The 21848-nt window shown below is 27.5% G+C and overlaps 4 protein-coding genes across 16 annotated transcripts in view; 3 read left to right on the forward strand and 1 right to left on the reverse strand.

Annotated features, from left to right (window-relative positions):
* Nucleotides 1-21848, reverse strand: part of Dh31-R (Diuretic hormone 31 Receptor) — a 151667-nt gene that overhangs the window by 82837 nt on the left and 46982 nt on the right. The gene's annotated exons all lie outside the window — the stretch shown is intronic.
* Nucleotides 338-6831, forward strand: LOC114936278 (uncharacterized). Its single transcript, XM_029309429.2, has 9 exons — nt 338-421; nt 518-666; nt 3042-3330; nt 4095-4280; nt 4779-4990; nt 5395-5566; nt 5737-6045; nt 6255-6399; nt 6505-6831. The coding sequence occupies exons 1-9, from the start codon at nt 355-357 to the stop codon at nt 6668-6670; spliced, it is 1695 nt and encodes a 564-aa protein (XP_029165262.2). The 5' UTR covers nt 338-354; the 3' UTR covers nt 6671-6831.
* On the forward strand, nt 7742-14276 carry LOC114936280 (juvenile hormone esterase-like). The gene is made up of 9 exons (XM_029309432.2): nt 7742-7852; nt 7935-8079; nt 10103-10391; nt 11158-11343; nt 11685-11893; nt 12263-12434; nt 12702-13019; nt 13280-13424; nt 13511-14276. The coding sequence occupies exons 2-9, from the start codon at nt 7945-7947 to the stop codon at nt 13674-13676; spliced, it is 1620 nt and encodes a 539-aa protein (XP_029165265.2). The 5' UTR covers nt 7742-7852; nt 7935-7944; the 3' UTR covers nt 13677-14276.
* Nucleotides 15313-20937, forward strand: LOC114936279 (juvenile hormone esterase-like). Of its 2 annotated transcripts, none has more exons than XM_029309431.2 (9): nt 15313-15398; nt 15500-15644; nt 17186-17474; nt 18021-18206; nt 18694-18905; nt 19307-19478; nt 19759-20082; nt 20340-20484; nt 20557-20937. In XM_029309431.2, exons 2-9 carry the CDS (start codon nt 15510-15512, stop codon nt 20720-20722), a joined length of 1629 nt encoding a protein of 542 aa, XP_029165264.1. In that variant the 5' UTR covers nt 15313-15398; nt 15500-15509; the 3' UTR covers nt 20723-20937. The 2 variants fall into 2 exon arrangements, with proteins under 2 accessions (XP_029165264.1, XP_029165263.1); XM_029309430.2 differs by having other exon boundaries at nt 15327-15410.

Below are 21848 nucleotides of genomic sequence, written 5' to 3' on the forward strand. Positions count from 1 at the left end.
GTAAGCTATACGACTTTAAAAGACATAATATTATTAATTCGTATAATTACATTTACATTAGAATACAAGTTATAAATAATCCTTGTATTCTTAAAGAACAAACATTTGCTTATAAAAATCAACCTTGACAATTCAGATTTTATTTAAAAGTTAGATTAATAAGGATTAGAATGTCATTTTTGTTAGTGAGTGTAAAATAACGATATAGATAACAGAAAATCTTGTGTGTATATGTATGTACATTCATGTATCCACATACATATAGTATAAAACGTATTAATTTTTTATCTGATCCCTACTCCAAACGAAACCTGTTTTTACATTGGTATATAATCAGTGAGAAAATTTAAGCTAATGTTAGTCGGCGCAGAAATCTGTTTGTCACAACTGTTCTTCTCCCGCTATTTGTCTATCTTACATTGTAAGAAAATATGTAATATATTATACAAAAAATATGCAAAATCACATAAATAATTTTACACTTAATATTTACGTAATTTTACATAATATTTTACAGTGCAAATATCCATCATGGACAGGATCGAAGTTTCTATAAGTGAAGGCAAGTTGAGAGGCATCGTCGAGAAAGGTGTTTATGGCGGTCGTTTCGTTGCTTTTCGTGGAATACCATATGCGAAACCTCCGATTGGCGAACTCAGATTTAAGGTAAATATACAGGATTTTCAGTATTAGCGTGATCGATTTTACACACTATTAATTTTAGCCTAGGCTAAAACAACTGTTTTCATTGAGATTGTCTATACCCGTATTTGATGCGACTATTTTCTCCCAAAGATTAAAAAAAAAAAACTACAAAAAATCGGCTACAAAATGCCATTGATAAAGAAGTAACTAGTAAATTTATTTAGATTGCTTTTATTAATAGATTTTATTTTTCTTCTTATTACTTTGCAGAAATAAGAACAAAAAATTAATTGTTGCATGTTATTTAAATTAGTATCTATTTCTGATTAAGGTCATTATTTTAAATTAGTATCTATTTCTGATGATTAATGACATTAAAAAATATTTATAAAAAAATAATAGATACATATTATTATATGCTAATACATGTTAATTTTCAGGTGTATAATAAACATAATTTTAGCTTTCTTTCATTGAGATTGTTCATTTTCTTATTTAACTTTTATTTAATTTGATTCTTTTAGCTCTAAAATTGCGATTTAAAAAAATTACAAATAATTGATTAAAAATAAAACTAGTTAATAAAACTAGGATTTGCCAGATTGCGCGATTATTATATAATATCTTATCTTTTTTCTTGTTATTTCGTAGAAATAAAAAATAATATATTATTGTGTGTTATTTAAATAATTATTTCTAATTATAACAATATTTTTAAAAAATTATTACAGAAAAAGTAGATCTAATAATAAATGCATGCTATTACCTTTTCATTTTCAGGCACAAAAATGATTTGTTTAAGAAATGATTACTATGTAACAAATTAATTTTTGTGAAAATGTGTAAAACATTATTTGTTTCTATAGGAAAAAGTATCCTTTACGTTGTAGACTTTTCGTGTAATTGTAACATATGCAAGAGACTACATGATAAGACTTACGCTATAAACAAGTGCATTAACTGTATGACCTGTTTAATCTAATCTATCTTTGCAAAATGCACGATTTTAAATAATTGTTTTTATTATTATTTAAGCCGATTCGCTATATGCATCTCTCAATACGTTAGCTTTTTGCTTTATGCGATATGTGTTAAAAATAATATGCATAAACATGTTTGCACTTTTTATGTTTAATCAAAGGTGTGATGCCCGTATCTTAGGCATTTAAATATAGATATTATAAACACTATATTGGTGTATATCTTATAGACATAAAAACACCTTCTTCAAAGTAAAAAACAACTTGCCATAACACATTATAAAATACGTGATAAGATTAAAGTAACTACAATTGCACAACTACTTCAATATTTGCGCAAAAAAGACACTGATTTACCTTGTCAATCTATCAGTTTTAGTCACATATATTTACGAGAATTATATAACACGATAGTCAACAAAAGATAAAGTTAATTGAAGTTTAATCTAGACAGACAATTACATGTTTTTATTTCCTGATAATGCTCCAAACCCAGAATTGAAATGTATATAAAAACAAAAAATTTTTAACAAGAAAATAGAATCTGCGTTTACAGCGTTCAGCTCTTAATTAGCCCGTTCTTATTTATTTGTAGATATTCTATATCAGACAGCCTTCTACTTCTAATTTAATTACACGCAGTGTTTGCTGTTATATAAAAAAAAATAATATAGATAATTATTATATAACACTATAGAATTATATATAACACGATAATCAACTAAAGATAAAGTTTAATAAAGTTTAATATATAGGCAGACGATTGCATACGGTTTTTATTTGCTGATGATAATCCGAACCCAGAATCAGAACATATACAAAATAATTAATTTTTTATAAGAAAGAAAAATTTGGGTTTTCAGGCTCTTAATTAGCCCGCTCTTATTTATTTGTACATATTTTATATCAGACAGCCTTCCACTTTAATTTTAACTTACACGCAGTATTTGCTGTTGTCTAAATAAAATTATATAGATTATTATCTAGATGAAATTTTAACGTCATCTCATCTTTATAGATAATACAAATGTATATTGATCTATATCTGCATCTTAGAAGAAAAAAGTGTTACCCGTTAACTAAATTATCTAGAATAATGTTTAAATAATTTGATTTAGTCATAGCACAATAGATCTATTTTTATATTTCTTACTTTACATTTTTTATATCTGCGTTTACATAAACCTTCCTTAAAAGAATATTATCTGAAAATTATCTAGATAATTCGCCATATAATTTTATCTCTCATCTAGATATATTTAAAACAAAATTATCTTTATCTTATCTGACAAGATAAATATTTTTACTTCATCTAATTTTGAGATTATCTAACCGCAACATTGATTATATGCGAATTTGTTATTAAGAATAAATCCCTTTCTGATGATGTTTTATCTGGATATTTTATTTATATAGGATCCGGTACCACCGGAACCATGGTCCGGCACCAGAGACGCTTCGAAATACGGAAATGTCGCCGTTCAGCTAGATTTTATCAAACACGTATTGATAGGAGACGAAGATTGTCTCTATTTGAACGTGTTCACCAATGACATTAATCCTTCAAAGAAACGTCCTGTGATGGTTTGGATACACGGTGGTGGCTTTTTCGTGGGCTCCGGTGACTCGTCCTTTTACGGTCCCGATTACATCGTTCAAAAGGACGTGGTATTGGTTACATTAAATTACCGATTAGGCGTTCTAGGTACGTTATATTAGCTTAATACTTGGTATATTATCACTTACGTTTAGTGCATATCGCATTTGATTTATTTCCTCTCAGAGAGAATATTTACGATTAGATATGCCACATATCTAGAGTTATTTAAATACTGATATTTTGTAGATGATAAATTTTTTTAAATTTAAACTCTCAAAAAATATAAAAAAACCTGAACAAAAAGATTCTCTTCAAGAAAGATTCAATATATATATTAATTAAAAAATATTTATAATACATCTTCCACCAATTGTATTCAAAAGCAATATGTTAAAAGTTTACTATTAATTTTTATCAAATATAAACATTATTTGAATATACATATATATAAATAAATATAGATCAACTAAAAAAATATGGCATTTGCTTTATCATTCAAATTGTACTTTTTGACGCGATTACAGAATACGTTTATAACATTCTCATTCAATCTAATAAATATTAATAAAAACGTTTATAAATGTTACTTTAAAACATGTTAACTAAATATATTATCCCTCCCAATCAATATATAAATATTTGTATTTTTAAAGTTTGTGTTCAAGTTTTCTAAAAAATTAAAAGAACATATATTTTGAAATATAATGTTTACAACGTAAAACAATATTCACGCCTTTCATTAATCACAAATATATAATTTTAGAAAATTAGTAACAAGCTGCACTTTTTTCGGAATGTTAATTAATCATCTAAACATTTAATTTAAATAAATCAATTTTGCATTAATATACGAATTATTATTTCTTTAGGTTTCCTGAATCTATACAATAAAGTGGCAACGGGCAATCAAGGTCTGAAGGATGTGATCATGGCATTAATATGGGTACAGAAAAATATATTGAAGTTTGGTGGCGATTCAGAAAATGTCACTATCTTTGGCGAAAGCGCCGGTGGAGCCCTTACACATTGCTTGACTTTATCGCCATTAAGTAAAGGTGCACAGATTTTTTGATGCATATACAAAATTATCTGGCGTTTATTTAATTAGAATTTTGACAGACGTTTATTAGAAACTTAAAATCAATTTTTTATATGTTCAACAAAAATCGGGTTGAGGTACTAGCACGTTCTGATATAAAAAATTTCGCGAATTAAGCAGATATAAAACATGTTATTTCAATTAATATCAAATTGATATTACGACAAAATTTTAATTTCAAGTTTTTAAAATTATAATTTTTCTTTTAACAGCAAAAATATATGTTAAAGTCTAAAAATTCGACCACAAATTAAAATTGATTAGGTATTTCGATGTTTTTGCTAAGAGAAACAGTCGATTTGAAATTAACGAAAGAAACAAATTAAAGAGATACAAATTTGTTCTCCAAAATAGGCTGCATATTATTAAATCAAAGAGGAAAAAAACAAGAATTATTTTTAGAAGGACAAATCGTACTAATAGGTAAAAATTTTCGTTACGATTCCACTCGCAGGCTTATTTCATAAAGCAATATCGCAAAGTGGCAACATTGCGTGTCCCTGGGCCTTTACCGAACCAGGACCTAGTTCGACGAACAGAGGTTTCCTGCTGGCGAAGAAACTTGGAAAAGCGACCGACGATCCGAAGATCGCCTACGAGTTTCTCAAAACAATCGACGCAGGAAAACTCATAGAGATTGAACAACAAAATCTCCTGACGGAAGCAGTAAGCGTATACAGAAAAAAGTTTCTCTTAGAATTTACACTAAAAATGATGCTAATCATGGGACAATATAATATTGGAAGAATTTTATAAAAATTGCTCTGATTAATATTTTTATCACAATAAAAAATGTTTATATCTATGCTATAATAAGATGTAAAATGCGTTCGATTAATTTTATTATGTACATATTAATATATTTTATAGTGATAAATTAGATAAATATTTAATCAGAGAGTCATACAATTTTCAGGGTAAATTCTAAGAGAAAATTCTCTTCGTGTACTTTGATATTTGATAGCGATTAATTCAGTACGGAAATACTCGCACGTCAATTACTGTCACGGAAATTTACAAAGATTTTGAAAAAAAATATTTTCTTTAACAACACCTCGTATTTTTTGCAGGAGCGTCGACAATATCAACTGACATTTTCACCCACTCTGGATAACGAATCATCGAATCCAGCCTTTCCGGGAAATCTAGAGACGCTTATACATCGCGGGGTTAAAGTGCCATATCTTATAGGTTTTACCAGATCCGAGGGAATTTTTGTGCTAAAGAGTGCATTTTTCGGACGTGAGTACACTTATATTTTTATCCTCATAAAATTCTTAGTAATTAGCAAAGTTAATTATCTTTTAGCAAAAAATAAAAAAAAATAAAAAAATAAAAATAAAATAGTATTAAAAATTATAAATATTATTGAAATATTATTATCTGTGATAACACCTTTAAAATTGTTTCAGACATAACTAAGGAAGATCTCAGCAAAGTTGATGCTGATTTCAAAATGGCAGTATTACCAAAAGTTGTAGCTACACTGCCAATCACATTGTCAGAATTACGATCTTATTATTTTGGCAACAAAGCAATTTCAGAGAAAACACTGCTCGAGTACGCTGATTTCGTGGGCGACGAATTTTTTTACCGCAGTATTATGCAAATAGCGGATATCCAGATGAATAGCGATAATTCTGGAAAGACATATCTGTATCAATTTTCATACGAAAGTCCAACTTCCTTAATGAAAAAAATAATCAATATTGAGCTTCCAGGTACTACCGCTAATAAATTTTAGACCACGCTAATTAATTTAATATTAGAAAAAGAAGCGAGAGAAAGTAATTTCGTTTCAAATATTAAACTAAGAAAAAAACTATATATTCTCTCTTTGTGTTAATTTAAATATTTTCTCTAATATACTTAAAACTGGAATAAAGATTTTTATCTGTTTTTAAAATCAATTTACGATAATATTTTGCAGGTGTGTCTCACGCCGAGGAACTGTGTTATCTGTTTTATCCTGAAATAATAAAAGAGTTGGACTTATCATTGCCCGCGTCTGATTCGGAAGATTATAAGATGATGAATTGTTTAACGCAGATGTGGACAGATTTTGCTAAAACGGGGTACGTATACCACTTCTTATTTGATTAGATTCTTATGTGATTTTACAGTTGTGCGCATTAATAATTTTCAATTATTTAATTAATTAATTTTCAATTTATTTCCAGGAATCCAACACCCGCAATTACAGATTTGACTCCGATTAAATGGACCCCACTGAAGCATGGCGGAAATGTATTTGATTATTTAAACATCGATAGCAAACCTCAAATGAAAACCTTCCGTAAAGGAGAGGAACGTTGGGACTGGGAGAACGCGAGAAAAAAACTATAATACTCCGCAAAAAATAATTTATCAGCATTAAAATTTTTTTGCATTTGTGATAAATGTTTTTTCTGTTTTCTGTAATGGTTTCTTGTGTTTAAAATTATATATTTATATAAACTACTTCTAAAGAAAAAAATATTTGTAGTCTGCTTTTTTTACGAATGCCATCCTTTATTTTTTCTACAAAATCAAAAAATTAATTTTAATGAAAATATCAAGATATAAAGTTTTTATATTGTAATCTACTTAACATAAACCTAAATTTTTCACAAATTAAGCCTAAAAGTGTCATTAAATTTCAAATTAAATTTAAATAAATAATAATTTAATGCTAAAATGTCATTGTATAATATCACAGTAAATTAAATACAAAAAATCAATGAAAAAATAAAAAAACTTTGTTATTTAATCCTATGTTCATATAGAATTAAATTTTTTGTGTTTATATCAGTAATATGGTAGTGACAGATTTGGCAAAGCTTCCCTTCATGTATGTTGTATACCCCGCGCAGGCAAAAATAATATTCGTTATGTGACGAGTTTTGTACGGATTGGCTATTGGATAGAAAGAATCCCTAGAGTTCCAAAAATTGTTGTCGAAAGTGTCGCTTTAATATTTTAAGTTGTGGCTATCTAAGAGTGGACTAAGGAAATCTTGACCCCTGAAATTCGCGGACAACCAACTTTTTCCAGTACAATCCTGAGACTGACATCTTTGCCTTTCTGTGATGGCATCGCTGCCTTCTAACGTATAGAGAACAATAACGATTGTTATCAAAGTATAGAAATCGGAATTCTCTGTTAGCGATACGATTTTAAAAGACATGATATTATTAATTTTTATAATTACACTTACATAAGAACTTACGTTAACAGTGACAAACTAATTTCTGCCGACTTACATTAGCTGATGCTCTATCGCTCATTATATATCAATGCAAAAACAATTTCGTCTGAAGTAGGCATGTTATTTTTTATTGAGTGCAAAATGACGAGATAGATAAATCTAATGTATAAGTATGTATGTATATACATATATAAAATGCATTACATCTTTATCTAAAATGCTTACTTCAGACGAAGTTGTTTTCGCATTGATATATAATCAGCGATAGAGTATCAGCTAATGTGAGTCGGCAGAAATTAGTTCGTCACTGTTCTTTTCCTGCCATTCATCTATCTTACATTGTAAGAAAATATATATTACATAAAGATAAGTAAAACTATATAATTTTACACTTATTATTTATGTAATTTTACATTTTGTTAGTGTATTCATTATGGACAGAGTGGAAGTTTCTATAAGTAATGGCAAGTTGAGTGGTATCGTTCAGAAAAGTGTTTATGACAGTCGTTTCGTTGCTTTCCGTGGGATACCATATGCGAAACCTCCAATTGGCGAACTCAGATTTAAGGTAAATATACAGGGTGTCAGTATTAGCGTCAATATTTTACAGATTATTAATTTTAGCCTGTTTTCATTGAGATTATCTATAATTTATTTAATGCATCTATTTTCTCCCTTTTATTTAATGCATCTATTTTCTCCCTAAGATTAAAAAGAACTACAAAAAAAAATCGGCAATAAAATACCGTTGATAAAAAAGTAACTAGTAAATTTATTTAGATTGCTTATTATTATATTTTATCTTTCTTCTCATTACTTTAGAGATATAAAAACAAAAAATTAGTTGTTGCATATTATTTAAATTAGTATTTATTTTTGGTTAACAAAATAAAAAAATATGCATAAAAATAATAAAAAATACATACTATTATATGTTAATGCATGTTAATTCTCAGGTGTGTGAAAAACCTAATTTTAAGTTTTTTTCGTTAAAATTGTTCGATTTCTTACTTAACTTGATTATTTCAGCTATAAGATTGCGATTTAAAAATTTACACAAAATTGACTACAAAATAAAAGCCGCTGATAAAAGACTAGCTGATAAAACTAGAATTTGCCTAATTGTGCGATTATTATACAATACCTTATCGTTTACCTTGTTATTTTGTATTAATAAAAAATAATAAATTATTGTGTGTTATTTAAATAATTATTTCTAATTATAGCGTTATTAAAAAAAACATTTAAAAAAAGTAATAATAAATGCCATTACCTTCTCATTTTTAAGCACAAAAAATGATTTAAAAAGTTATTACTATGTAACATAAATTTGTTGTTAAAACATATAAGAAATGCTTTGTTTCCATAGAATAAATTATTTTTTTCGTTGTACACATTTCGTGTAACTGTAACATACGTTAGAGATTACATGGTCAGACTTAAGCAATAAACAAATCCAATCGTGTAATCTTTTTAATCTAATCTAATATCTTTGCAAAATGCACAATTTTAAATAGTTGTTCTGATTATTATTTAAGTCAATTCGCTTATTGATTAGTTCTATCATCTTTCAATATGTTAGCTTGTGGTATATCATATATATTAAAAATAATATGCATAAACATGTTTGCACTGTTTAATAAGTATCTTATGCATTTATATATAGGTATTATAAACACTATATTGGTGTTGACCTTGTAGATGTAAAAATATCTTCAAAGTAAAAAAAAACAAGTTTAGTGATAACACATGATAAAACACGTGATAAGATTAATATAACTAGAATTTCACAATTTATGCAATATTTGAGTAAATTACGCACTAATTTATCTCATCATCAATCTATCACTTTTCATCACATATATTCACGAGAATTATATAACACGATAGTCAACAAAAGATAAAGTTTAATAAAGTTTAATATATAGGCAGACAATTACATGCGGTTTTTATTTGCTAATGATAATCCGAACCCAGAATCAAAACATATACAAAATAAATAATTTTTTATAAGAAAGAAAAATTTGGGTTTACAAGCTCTTAATTAGCCCGCTCTTATTTATTTGTACATATTTTATATCAAAGAGCCTTCCACTTTAACTTTAATTTACACGCAGTATTTGCTGTTGTCTAAATAAAATTATATAGATTATTATCTAGATGAAATTTTAACGTCATCTCATCTTTATAGATAATATAAATGTATATTGATCTATATCTGCATCTTAGAAGAAAAAAGTGTTACCCGTTAACTAAATTATCTAGAATAATGTTTAGATAATTTGATTTAGTCATAGCACAATAAATCTATTTTTATATTTCTTACTTTACATTTTTTATAACTGCGTTTACATAAACCTTCCTTAAAAGAATATTATCTGAAAATTATCTAGATAATTCGCCATATAATTTTATCTCTCATCTAGATATATTTAAAACAAAATTATCTTTATCTTATCTGACAAGATAAATATTTTTACTTCATCTAATTTTGAGATTATCTAACCGCAACATTGATTATATGCGAATTTGTTATTAAGGATAAATCCCCTTCTGATGATACGTTTCATCTGGCTATTTTATTTATATAGGATCCGGTACCACCGGAACCATGGTCCGGCACCAGAGACGCTTCGAAATACGGAAATGTCGCCGTTCAGCTAGATTTTATCAAACACGTATTGATAGGAGACGAAGATTGTCTCTATTTGAACGTGTTCACCAATGACATTAATCCTTCAAAGAAACGTCCTGTGATGGTTTGGATACACGGTGGTGGCTTTTTCGTGGGCTCCGGTGACTCGTCCTTTTACGGTCCCGATTACATCGTTCAAAAGGACGTGGTATTGGTTACATTAAATTACCGATTAGGCGTTCTAGGTACGTTATATTAGCTTAATACTTGGTATATTATCACTTACGTTTAGTGCATATCGCATTTGATTTATTTCCTCTCAGAGAGAATATTTACGATTAGATATGCCACATATCTAGAGTTATTTAAATACTGATATTTTGTAGACGATAAATTTTTTTAAATTTAAACTCTCAAAAAATATAAAAAAACCTGAACAAAAAGATTCTCTTCAAGAAAGATTCAATATATATATTAATTAAAAAATATTTATAATACATCTTCCACCAATTGTATTCAAAAGCAATATGTTAAAAGTTTACTATTAATTTTTATCAAATATAAACATTATTTGAATATACATATATATAAATAAATATAGATCAACTAAAAAAATATGGCATTTGCTTTATCATTAAAATTGTACTTTTTGATGCGATTACAGGATACGTTTATAACATTCTCATTCAATCTAATAAATATTAATAAAAACGTTTATAAATGTTACTTTAAAACATGTTAACTAAATATATTATCCCTCCCAATCAATATATAAATATTTGTATTTTTTGAAAGTTCGTGTTCAAATTTTCTAAAAAATTAAAAGAACGTATATTTTGAAATATAATGTTTACAACGTAAAACAATATTCACGCCTTTCATTAATCACAAATATATAATTTTAGAAAATTACTAACGAGCTGCACTTTTTTCCGAATATTAATTAATCATCTAAACATTTAATTTAAATAAATCAATTTTGCATTAATATACGAATTATTATTTCTTTAGGTTTCCTGAATCTATACAATAAAGTGGCAACGGGCAATCAAGGTCTGAAGGATGTGATCATGGCATTAATATGGGTACAGAAAAATATATCAAAGTTTGGTGGCGATTCAAAAAATGTCACTATTTTTGGCGAAAGCGCCGGTGGAGCCATTGTACATTACTTGACTTTATCGCCATTAAGTGAAGGTGCACAGATTTTTCGATGCATATACAAAATTATCTGGCGTTTATTTCATCAGAATTTTGACAGACATTTATTAGAAACTTAAAAACAATTTTTTATGTGTTCAACAAAAATCGGGTTGAGGTACTAGCACGTTCTGATATAGAAAATTTCACGAATTAAGCAGATATATAACATGTTATTTCAATTAATGTCAATTAAAAAAACAAATTAAAGAGATACAAATTTGTTCTCCAAAATAGCTGAATATTATTAAATCAAAGAGAAAAAAAACAAGAATTATTTTTAGAAGGACAAATCATACTAATATAGCTAAAAATTCTCGTTATGATTCCACTCGCAGGCTTATTTCATAAAGCGATATCGCAAAGTGGCAACGTTACGTGTCCCTGGGCCTTTACCGAACCAGGACCTAGTTCGACGAACAGAGGTTTCCTGCTGGCGAAGATACTTGGAAAAGCAACCGACGATCCGAAGATCGCCTACGAGTTTCTCAAAACAATCGACGCAGAAAAACTCATAGTGACTGAACAAAATCTCCTGACGGAAGCAGTAAGTGTACACAGAAAAAATTTTCTCTTAGAATTTACACTGAAAATCATAGTGATCATGGGATATTTTATAAAAGTTGCATTGATTAATATTTTTAGCACAATAAAACATATTTATATCTACCTACCATAATAAGATATAAAACATGTTTTAATTTTATTATGTACATATTAATATATTTTATAGTAGTAAATATTTAATCAGAGAAAGTCATAGAATTTACAGGATAAATTTTAAGAGAAAATTCTCTTCGTGTACTTTGATATTTGATAGCAATTATTTCAATACAAAATTACACGTACGTCTGTCACAGAGGTTTACAAACATTTAAATAAAATTTTTTCATTATTAACACCTTATTTTTCGAAGGAGCGTCGACATTTACAACTGACATGTTCACCTACTCTGGATCACGAATCATCAAATCCAGTCTTTCCGGGGGATTTAGAGACGCTTATACATCGCGGGATTAAAGTTCCATATCTTCTAGGTTTTAACAATTCCGAGGGAATTTTCATCCTAAAAAGTGAATTTTTCGGACGTGAGTACTTATATTTTTACCCTCAATTATACACATTTATAATGCTTCCTACGTAATAATGTAATTTTCGGTCTATTAAAATAATATAACGTTTATATCATACCGGTGACACTTTAAACTTAATATTTTGAAAGCAGATTTTCATTAATAAACGAAGTTAATTATCCTTTAGCAAAAAATAAAAAATTAAAATATTAAAATAAAATATTAAAAATTATACATATTATTGAAATATTATCTGTGATAAAATCTTTAAAATTGTTTCAGACATAACTAAGGAAGATCTCAGCAAAGTTGATGCTGATTTCAAAATGGCAATATTACCAAAAGTTTTAGCTACACTGCCAAAGATACCAATCACTTTGTCAAAATTACGATCTTATTATTTTGGTGATAAAGCAATTTCAGAGGAAACACTGCTCGAATACGCTGATTTCCTCGGCGACAAATTATTTTTGCGCGGTATTATGCGAACAGCGGATATTCAGATGAATAGCAATAATTCTGAAAAGACATATCTGTATCAATTTTCATACGAGAGTCCAACTTCCTTAATGAGAAAAATAATCAATATTGAGCTTCCAGGTACTATCGCTAATAAATTTAAAGCCACGCCAAATAATTTAATATAAGAGTCTTTAGTGTTGAAATGTATATACTTATTATATCGTAATTGTAACGCTAACAGTATTTCTATAATTATAAAAAAGCGACAGAAGGAAATTTCATTTCCAATATTTTACTACAATAAAATTAAATATCCTTTGTATTAATTTAAATATTTTCCCTAATATTTAAAATTTGAATAAAGATTTTTTAAATTAATTTACGATAATATTTTGCAGGTGTGTCTCACGGCGAGGAACTGTATTATTTGTTTTATCCTGAAATAATAAAAGAGTTGGGCTTATCATTGCCCGCGTCTGATTCGGAGGATTATAAGATGATGAATTGTTTAACGCAGATGTGGACAGATTTTGCTAAAACGGGGTACGTATACCACTTCTTATTTCATTAGATTCTTATGTGATTTTACAGTTGTGCGCATTAATAATTAATTTTCAACTTATTTCCAGGAATCCAACACCCGCAATTACAGATTTGACTCCAATTAAATGGACCCCACTGAAGCATGGCGGAAATGTATTTGATTATTTAAACATCGATAGCAAACCTCAAATGAAAACCTTCCGTAAAGGAGAGGAACGTTGGGATTGGGAGAACGCGAGAAAAAAACTGTGATACTCCGAAAAAATTATCACAGTATTAAAATTTTTTTACACTTATGATAAATATTCTTTCTATTTTCAGTAAAAATATTTGTTGGTTTTGAAAATTATATATTTATATATATTGTTTGTAAAGAAAAAAATATTTGCAGTGCGTTTTTTTATTTTTGCGGATTCCATTTTTTATTTTCTCTACAAAATTAAAAAATAAATTTTAACGGAAATATCAAGATATTATGTTTTTCTATCGTAATCTACTGAAAATAAACAAGAATTTTTCACAAATTAAGCTTAAAAAGTGTCATTAAATTTTAAATTAAATTTAAATACATATTAATTTGATGTTTATTTGTCAAATTGTATAATATCACAGTTATTTAATAATAATATAAATATAAAAAATCAATGAAAAATATAATATATTTATAATATTAAATTCTGCGTGTTTATGTCAATTATATGATAGTAATGATAATATTGTATACCCTGCGTAGGTGGAAATAATATTCGTCATATAACAAGTTTTGTATCGATTGGCTATTGGATAAAAAGAATCCCTAGAGTTCCAAAAATTTCCTATAATAAGCAATAGCCAATCAATACGTCCGATAAAGTTTATCGTGTGTTAAATAGAACTTCCCTTCCTCTTTAAAAAAATCTGTAAAAAATCTTAAGAATTCAATGTTAAAGTTCTTCTTCGGAATATTTCACACATTTTTATCTTTAAATTATATATATATATATATATATATATATATATATATGTATTTATATATATATATATATATATATATATATATTTGCAGAGTATATTTAAGCGCGACAAATTTTAAGAGATAATTTCTTGTCGAAAATTATAAGGGGGGTTTTTTTATATAAATATATACACTTTTATATCTCTCCCTGAGGAGTTAAACTGTTCTAAAAAAAGGTAAAAATTATGTTTTTATTCTTTTCTCAATTTCAGACAAGTTAAAAAAATTAAATTTGGTGAATATTTTCCACTAATAAAAAAAGATATTTATTTTTCGCATTTATTTAGACCCTGTATATATTTTAAAGTATATATTTATATTATATTTATATTATATAATTTTATACGCGACGAAAGTGTTGCTTTAATATATGAAGTGGCAAAAATTTTGCCTATCTAAGAGTGGTCTATCTAAGGAAACTATCTGACATTCGGACAACGAACTTTTCCCGGTTTAGTCCTGAGACTGGCATATTTGCCTTCCTGTGGCATCGCTGCCTTCTAACGTAGAAAGAACAATAAAGATTGTTATCAAAGTATAGACATCGGAATTGTCTGTAAGCTATACGACTTTAAAATATTATTACATAAAATATTATTAAATTTTATAGTTACACTTACAAAAGAATTTACATTTACATAAGAATGCAGGTTACAAATATTACTTGCAGTCTTGGAAAGCAAATATTTTCTTATAAACGTCAACCTTAATAATCAAAGTTTTATAGTTGAAAGTTAGATTATATTAGATTAGTATGTTATTTGTTATTGAGTGTAAAATGACGAGATAGATAAATCTTGTGTACATGTATGTACACACGCATATATATAGTAAAACACATTACTTTTTATCTAAAATCCCTACTCTAGACGAAACTGTTTTCACATTGATATATAATCTGCGGTAGAATTTCAGCTAATGTAAGTCGGCAGAAATCAGTTCGTCACTGTTCTTTTCCCGCCATTCTTCTATCTTACATTGTAAAAAAATATGTAATATATATTATATTACATAAAAAATAAGCAAAATTACATAAATAATTTCATACTTATTATTTATGTAATTTTACATTTTTTTACAGTGTATCCATTATGGACAGAGTAGAAGTTTCTATAAGTGATGGCAAGTTGAGTGGTATCGTTCAGAAAGGTGTTTATGGCAATCGTTTCGTTGCTTTCCGTGGGATACCATATGCGAAACCTCCGATTGGCGAACTCAGATTTAAGGTAAATATACCAGAGTCTCAGTATTAACGCGATCGATTTTACACACTATTAATTTTAACTTGTTTTTATTGAGATTGTCTTTACCTTTATTTAATGTGACTATTTTCTCCCTAATTTTCGTAGAAATAAAAAATAATAAACTGTGTGTTATTAAAATAATTATTTCTAATTATAGCAATGTTAAAAAAAATATTACAGAAAAAGTAATAATAAATGCATGCTATTACCTTCTCATTTTCAGGCACAAAAAATAATTTAAGAAATTATTACTATGTAAATTTGTTGTTAAAACGTGTAAAAAATAATTTGTTTCTATAGAATAAATTATTCTTTTCGTTGTAGACATTTCGTGTCACTGTAATATATGCGTAAGAGATTACATGGTCGGACTTAAGCAATAAACAAATCCATTAATCGTGTAACCTTTTTAATCTAATCTAATATCTTTGCAAAATGCATAATTTTAAATAGTTGTTCTGATTATTATTTAAGTCGATTCGCTTATTGCTTAGTTCTATTATACATCTTTCAATATGTTAGCTTTTTGTATATGATATAAGTTAAAAATAATATGCATAAACATATTTGCACTGTTTAATAAGTATCTTATGCATTCACATATATAGTAATTATAAAACACTATATTGGTGTCTATCTTATAAATATAAAAACATCGTCTTCAAAGTAAAAAAAACAACTTGTTTATTGATAACACATGATAAAACACGTGATAAGATTAATATAACTAGAATTTCACAACTTATTCAATATTTGAGCAAATTTCGCACTGATTTGTCTCATCATCAATCTATCAATTTTTGTCACATATATTCACGAGAATTATATAACACAATAGTCAACGAAAGATAAAATTATAGGCAGACAACTACATGCGGTTTTTATTTGCTGATGATAATCCGAACCCAGAATCGAAACGTATACAAAATAAATAATTTTTTATAAGAAAGAAAAATTTGGGTTTACAAGCTCTTAATTAACCCGCTCTTATTTATTTGTGAATATTTTATATCAGAGAGCCTTCTACTTTAATTTTAACTTCCACGCAGTATTTGCTGTTGTCTAAATAAAATTATATAGATTATTATCTAGATGAAATTTTAACGTCATCTCATCTTTATAGATAATATAAATGTATATTGATCTATATCTGCATCTTAGAAGAAAAAAGTGTTACCCGTTAACTAAATTATCTAGAATAATGTTTAAATAATTTGATTTAGTCATAGCACAATAGATCTATTTTTATATTTCTTACTTTACATTTTTTATAACTGCGTTTACATAAACCTTTCTCAAAAGAATATTATCTGAAAATTATCTAGATGATTCGCCATATAATTTTATCTCTCATCTAGATATATTTAAAACAAAATTATCTTTATCTTATTTGACGAGATAAATATTTTTATTTCATCTAATTTTGAGATTATCTAACCGCAACACTGATTATATGCAAATTTGTTATTAAGGATAAATCACTTTCTGATGGGATGTTTCATCTGGATATTTTATTTATATAGGATCCGGTACCACCGAAACCATGGTCCGGCACCAGAGATGCTTCGAAATACGGAAATGTTGCTGTTCAGATGGATTTTATCAAACAGGAAATTATAGGCGACGAAGATTGTCTCTATTTAAACGTGTTCACCAACGACATTAATCCTTCAAAGAAACGTGCTGTGATGGTTTCGATACACGCTGGTGGCTTCTATATGGGCTCTGGAAACGCGTCCTTTTACGGTCCCGATTATATCGTTCAAAAGGATGTGGTATTGGTTACGCTAAATTACAGATTAGGCGTTCTAGGTATATTATATTAGTTTAATACCGGTATATTATCATTTATGTTTAGTGCATATCGCATTTGATTTATTTCCTCTCAGAAGGAATTTATCTATGCCGCATCTCTAGAGTTATTTAAATACTTTGTAGATGATGAATTTTTGCGAAATTCAAACTCTCAAAAAATATAAAAAAACCTGAACTAAAATAAATCTTGCACCAATTGTAGTATTCGAAAATAATATGTTAGAAGTTTACTATTAATTTTTATTAAATACAAATAAAAATTTTTTGAATTAATATATATATATATATATGTAGATCAACTAAAAAAATATGACATTTGTTTTATCATTAAAGTTGTACTTTTTGACGCGATTGCAAAATACATTTATAGCACTATTATTCAATCTAATAAATATTAATGAAAATGTTTATAAATATTAATTTAACAATTGTTACATAAAATATATTATCCCTCCCAATTAATATATACTTTTGAAAGATTATTTTCAAGTTTTTTAAAAAATTAAAAGAACATATATTCTAAAATGTAATAAATTTTTTTAGGTTTCCTAAATTTATACGATAAAGTGGCAACTGGCAATCAAGGTCTGAAGGACCTGATCATGGCATTAACATGGGTCCAGAAAAATATATCAAAGTTTGGTGGCGATTCAGAAAATGTCACTATCTTTGGCGAAAGCGCCGGTGGAGCCCTTACACATTACTTGACTTTATCGCCATTAAGTGAAGGTGCACGGATTTTTTGATGCATATACAAATTTATCTGGCATTTATTTGATCAGAATTTTGACAGACATTTATTAGAAATTTAAAATTGATTTTTTCTGTGTTCAACAAAAATCTGATTGAGCTACTAGCACGTGTTATAATATAGAAAATTTCACGAATTAAGAGGATATGTAACATATTTTTTCAATTAGTGTCTAATTGATATTACGACAAAATTTCAATTTTGAGTTTATAAAATTATAATTTTTATTTTAACAGTAAAAATATATGTTAAAGTCTAAAATTCGTCTACAAATTAAAACTGATTACTTCGATATTTTCGCTAAGAGAAACAGTCGATTCCAAATTGACGAAAGAAACAACAATTAAAAAGATACAAATTTGTTCTCCAAAATAATCTAAATGTATATTAAAATATATAGTCTAAATATATATTTTTAGAACAACAAATCATACTAAAAGCTAAAAATTCTCGTTCTATTCACAGGCTTATTTCATAAAGCGATATCGCAAAGTGCCAGCGTTACGTGTCCCTGGGCCTTTACCGAACCAGGACCTAGCTCGACGAACAAAGGTTTCCTGCTGGCAAAGATACTTGGAAAAGCGACCGAAGATCCGAAGATCGCCTACGAGTTTCTCAAAACGATCGACGCGAGAAAACTCATAGAGACTGAACGAAAAAATCTCCTGACGGAAGCAGTAAGTGTGCACAGAGGGAATTCTTTTAGAATTTACCCTAAAAATCAAGGTAATTATGGGACAATATAGTTTTGAAAAAATTTTATAAAAGTTGCTCTGTGTGATTAATATTTTTACCACAATAAAAAAATATTTATATTTTATATAAAATATGTTCGATTAATTTTACTATGTACTTATTAACATTTTTTATTGTGATAAAATATTTAATCAAAAAGTCATAAAATTCTTCCAATACCATATTGTCCCACGATTTTCAGGATAAATTCTAAGAGAAAATTCTCTTCATGTGATATTTGATTGCAATTATTTCAATACGGAATTACACGCGCGTCTGTCATGGAAGTTTACAAAGATTGAAATAAAATATGTTTATTAATAACACATCTTATTTTTCGCAGGAGCGGCGACAAATTCTCTTCACATGTTCACCCACTCTAGATCACGAATCACCGAATCCAGTCTTTCCGGTAGATCTAGAGACGCTTATACATCGCGGGGTTAAAGTGCCGTATCTTATAGGTTTTAACAGTTCCGAGGGAACTTTTAACCTAAAGAGTGAATTGTTCGGACGTGAGTACACTTATATTTTTACCCTCAACTATACATGTATATTATGCTTCGTACGTAATAATGTAATTTTCGGTCTATTAAAATAATACAACGTTGACATTATACGGGTGACACTTTAAACTTAATATTTTAAAAGCAAATTTTCATTAATAAACGAAGTTGATTATCCTTTAGCAAAAAATAAAAAAAAATTAAAATATTAACATAAAATATTATTAAATATTATAAATATTATTGAAATATTATTATTTGTGTGATAACACCTTTAAAATTGTTTCAGATCCTAAGATAACTAAGGAAGATCTCAGCAAGATTAATGCTGATTTCAAAATGGCAGTATTACCAAGAGTTGTAGCTACACTGCCAAAGATACCAATCACATTGTCAGAATTACGATTTTATTATTTTGGTGACAAAGCAATTTCAGAGGAAACACTGCTCGAGTACGCTGATTTCCTCAGCGACGAATTTGCTATACGCGGTATTATGCAAACAGCGGATATTCAGATGAATAACGATAATTCTGAAAAGACTTATCTGTATCAATTCTCATACGAGAGCCCAACTTCCCTCCTGAGGAATATAATCAATAATGATCTTCCAGGTACCGCTAATAAATTTAAGGCCACGCTAATTAATTTAATATAAGAGTCTTTAGTGTTGAAATGTATATACTTATTATATCGTAATTGTAACACTAACAGTATTTCTATAATTATAAAAAAGCGACAGAAGGGAATTTTATTTCCAATATTTTACTACAACAAAATTAAATATCCTTTGTATTAATTTAAATATTTTCCCTAATATTTAAAATTTGAATAAAAATTTTTTAAATTAATTTACGATAATATTTTGCAGGTGTGTCTCACGGCGAGGAACTGTGTTATTTGTTTTATCCTGAAATAATAAAAGAATTGGGCTTATCATTGCCCGCGTCTGATTCGGAGGATTATAAAATGATGAAATGTTTAACGCAGATGTGGACAGATTTTGCTAAAACGGGGTACGCATCACTTGATTCTTACATAATTTTATAGTGTTGTGCATTAATAATTAATTTTTAATTTATTTCCAGAAATCCAACACCTTCGATTACGGATTTAACTCCGATTAAATGGACGCCGTTGAAGCATGGCGGAAATGTATTTGATTATTTAAACATCGATAGCAAACCTCAAATGAAAACATTCCGCAAAGGAGAGGAACGTTGGGATTGGGAGAATGCGAGAAAAAAACTGTGATACTCTGAAAAAAATATCAGCATTAAAATTTTTTTGCATTTGTGATAATTATTCTTTCTATTTTCTGTAAAAATATTTTTTTGTGTTAAAAATTACATATTTATATGAATTGTTTGTAGAGAAAAAAAATATTTGCAGTGCGTTTTTTATTTTTGCGAATTCCATTCTTTATTTTCTCTACAAAATTAAAAAATAAATTTTAACAGAAATATCAAGACATTATGTTTTTTTACTGTAATCTATTGAAAATAGACAAGATTTTTTCACAAATTAAGCTTAAGTGTCATTCAATTTTTAATTAAATTTAGATAAATATTAATTGAATGCGCTGAAATGTTATATTGTATAATATCACAGCTAATTAAATATATTATAAAAGATAAATAAAAAAATATAATATTATATTTATAACATTATAGTTATGGTATTAAATTTTGCGTATTTATGTCAGTTATATGATAGTAGGCAGATTTGGCAGAGCTTCCCTTCATGTATGTTGTATACCCCGCGCAGGTAGAAATATTCGTCATCTGACGTGTTGTACTGATTGGTTATTGGATAGAAAGAATCCCTAGAGTTCCAAAAATTTCCTATAATAAGCAGTAGCCAATCAATACATCTGATTTTGTCAGATTATCATGTGCGTGATAAATAGAATTTCCCTTTTTCTTTAAAAAAATTTTAATAATTCTAAAGTCCTCCCCCGGGGAATATCTCACACATTTTTATCTTTAAATTATACACACACACACACACACACAGGGTGTATTTAAATAAGTGCGACAAATTTTAAGAGATGATTCTTTGTCGAAAATTATAAGGGAGGTTTTTTTTATATAAACATGTACAATATATTCTTATATCTCTCCCTAAAGAGTTACACTTTTCTAAAAAATAAGATAAAAATTAGGTTTTTATATTTTTCTCAAATTTTAGACAAGTTAAAAAAATGGAATTTGGTTAATAGTTTCTACTATATATATATATATATATATATATATATATATATATATATAATAAAAAAGGATATTTATTAATTAAAAAAAAATAAAAACTTAATTTTTATTTTTTTTTTCTAAATTTTAATTTAACTTTTAATTTTTATCTCCTCAGGGAAGGATATAAG

Source organism: Nylanderia fulva, unplaced genomic scaffold (assembly GCF_048542155.1).
Source record: "Nylanderia fulva isolate GAGA-0341 unplaced genomic scaffold, ASM4854215v1 Scaffold4, whole genome shotgun sequence".
Lineage (NCBI taxonomy): Eukaryota > Metazoa > Arthropoda > Insecta > Hymenoptera > Formicidae > Nylanderia > Nylanderia fulva.

Coding starts and splice junctions, on each gene's coding strand:
- LOC114936278 (XM_029309429.2), top strand. CDS start 355: ATGTTAGTCGGCGCAGAAATCTGTTTGTCACAACTGTTCTTCTCCCGC. Junction 4,281..4,778: donor TTTATCGCCATTAAGTAAAG/GTGCACAGATTT, acceptor TTCCACTCGCAG/GCTTATTTCATAAAGCAATA. Junction 5,567..5,736: donor AAAGAGTGCATTTTTCGGAC/GTGAGTACACTT, acceptor AAATTGTTTCAG/ACATAACTAAGGAAGATCTC.
- LOC114936280 (XM_029309432.2), top strand. CDS start 7,945: ATGGACAGAGTGGAAGTTTCTATAAGTAATGGCAAGTTGAGTGGTATC. Junction 11,894..12,262: donor AAAATCTCCTGACGGAAGCA/GTAAGTGTACAC, acceptor TATTTTTCGAAG/GAGCGTCGACATTTACAACT. Junction 12,435..12,701: donor AAAAAGTGAATTTTTCGGAC/GTGAGTACTTAT, acceptor AAATTGTTTCAG/ACATAACTAAGGAAGATCTC.
- LOC114936279 (XM_029309431.2), top strand. CDS start 15,510: ATGGACAGAGTAGAAGTTTCTATAAGTGATGGCAAGTTGAGTGGTATC. Junction 18,207..18,693: donor TTTATCGCCATTAAGTGAAG/GTGCACGGATTT, acceptor TTCTATTCACAG/GCTTATTTCATAAAGCGATA. Junction 20,083..20,339: donor AATCAATAATGATCTTCCAG/GTACCGCTAATA, acceptor AATATTTTGCAG/GTGTGTCTCACGGCGAGGAA.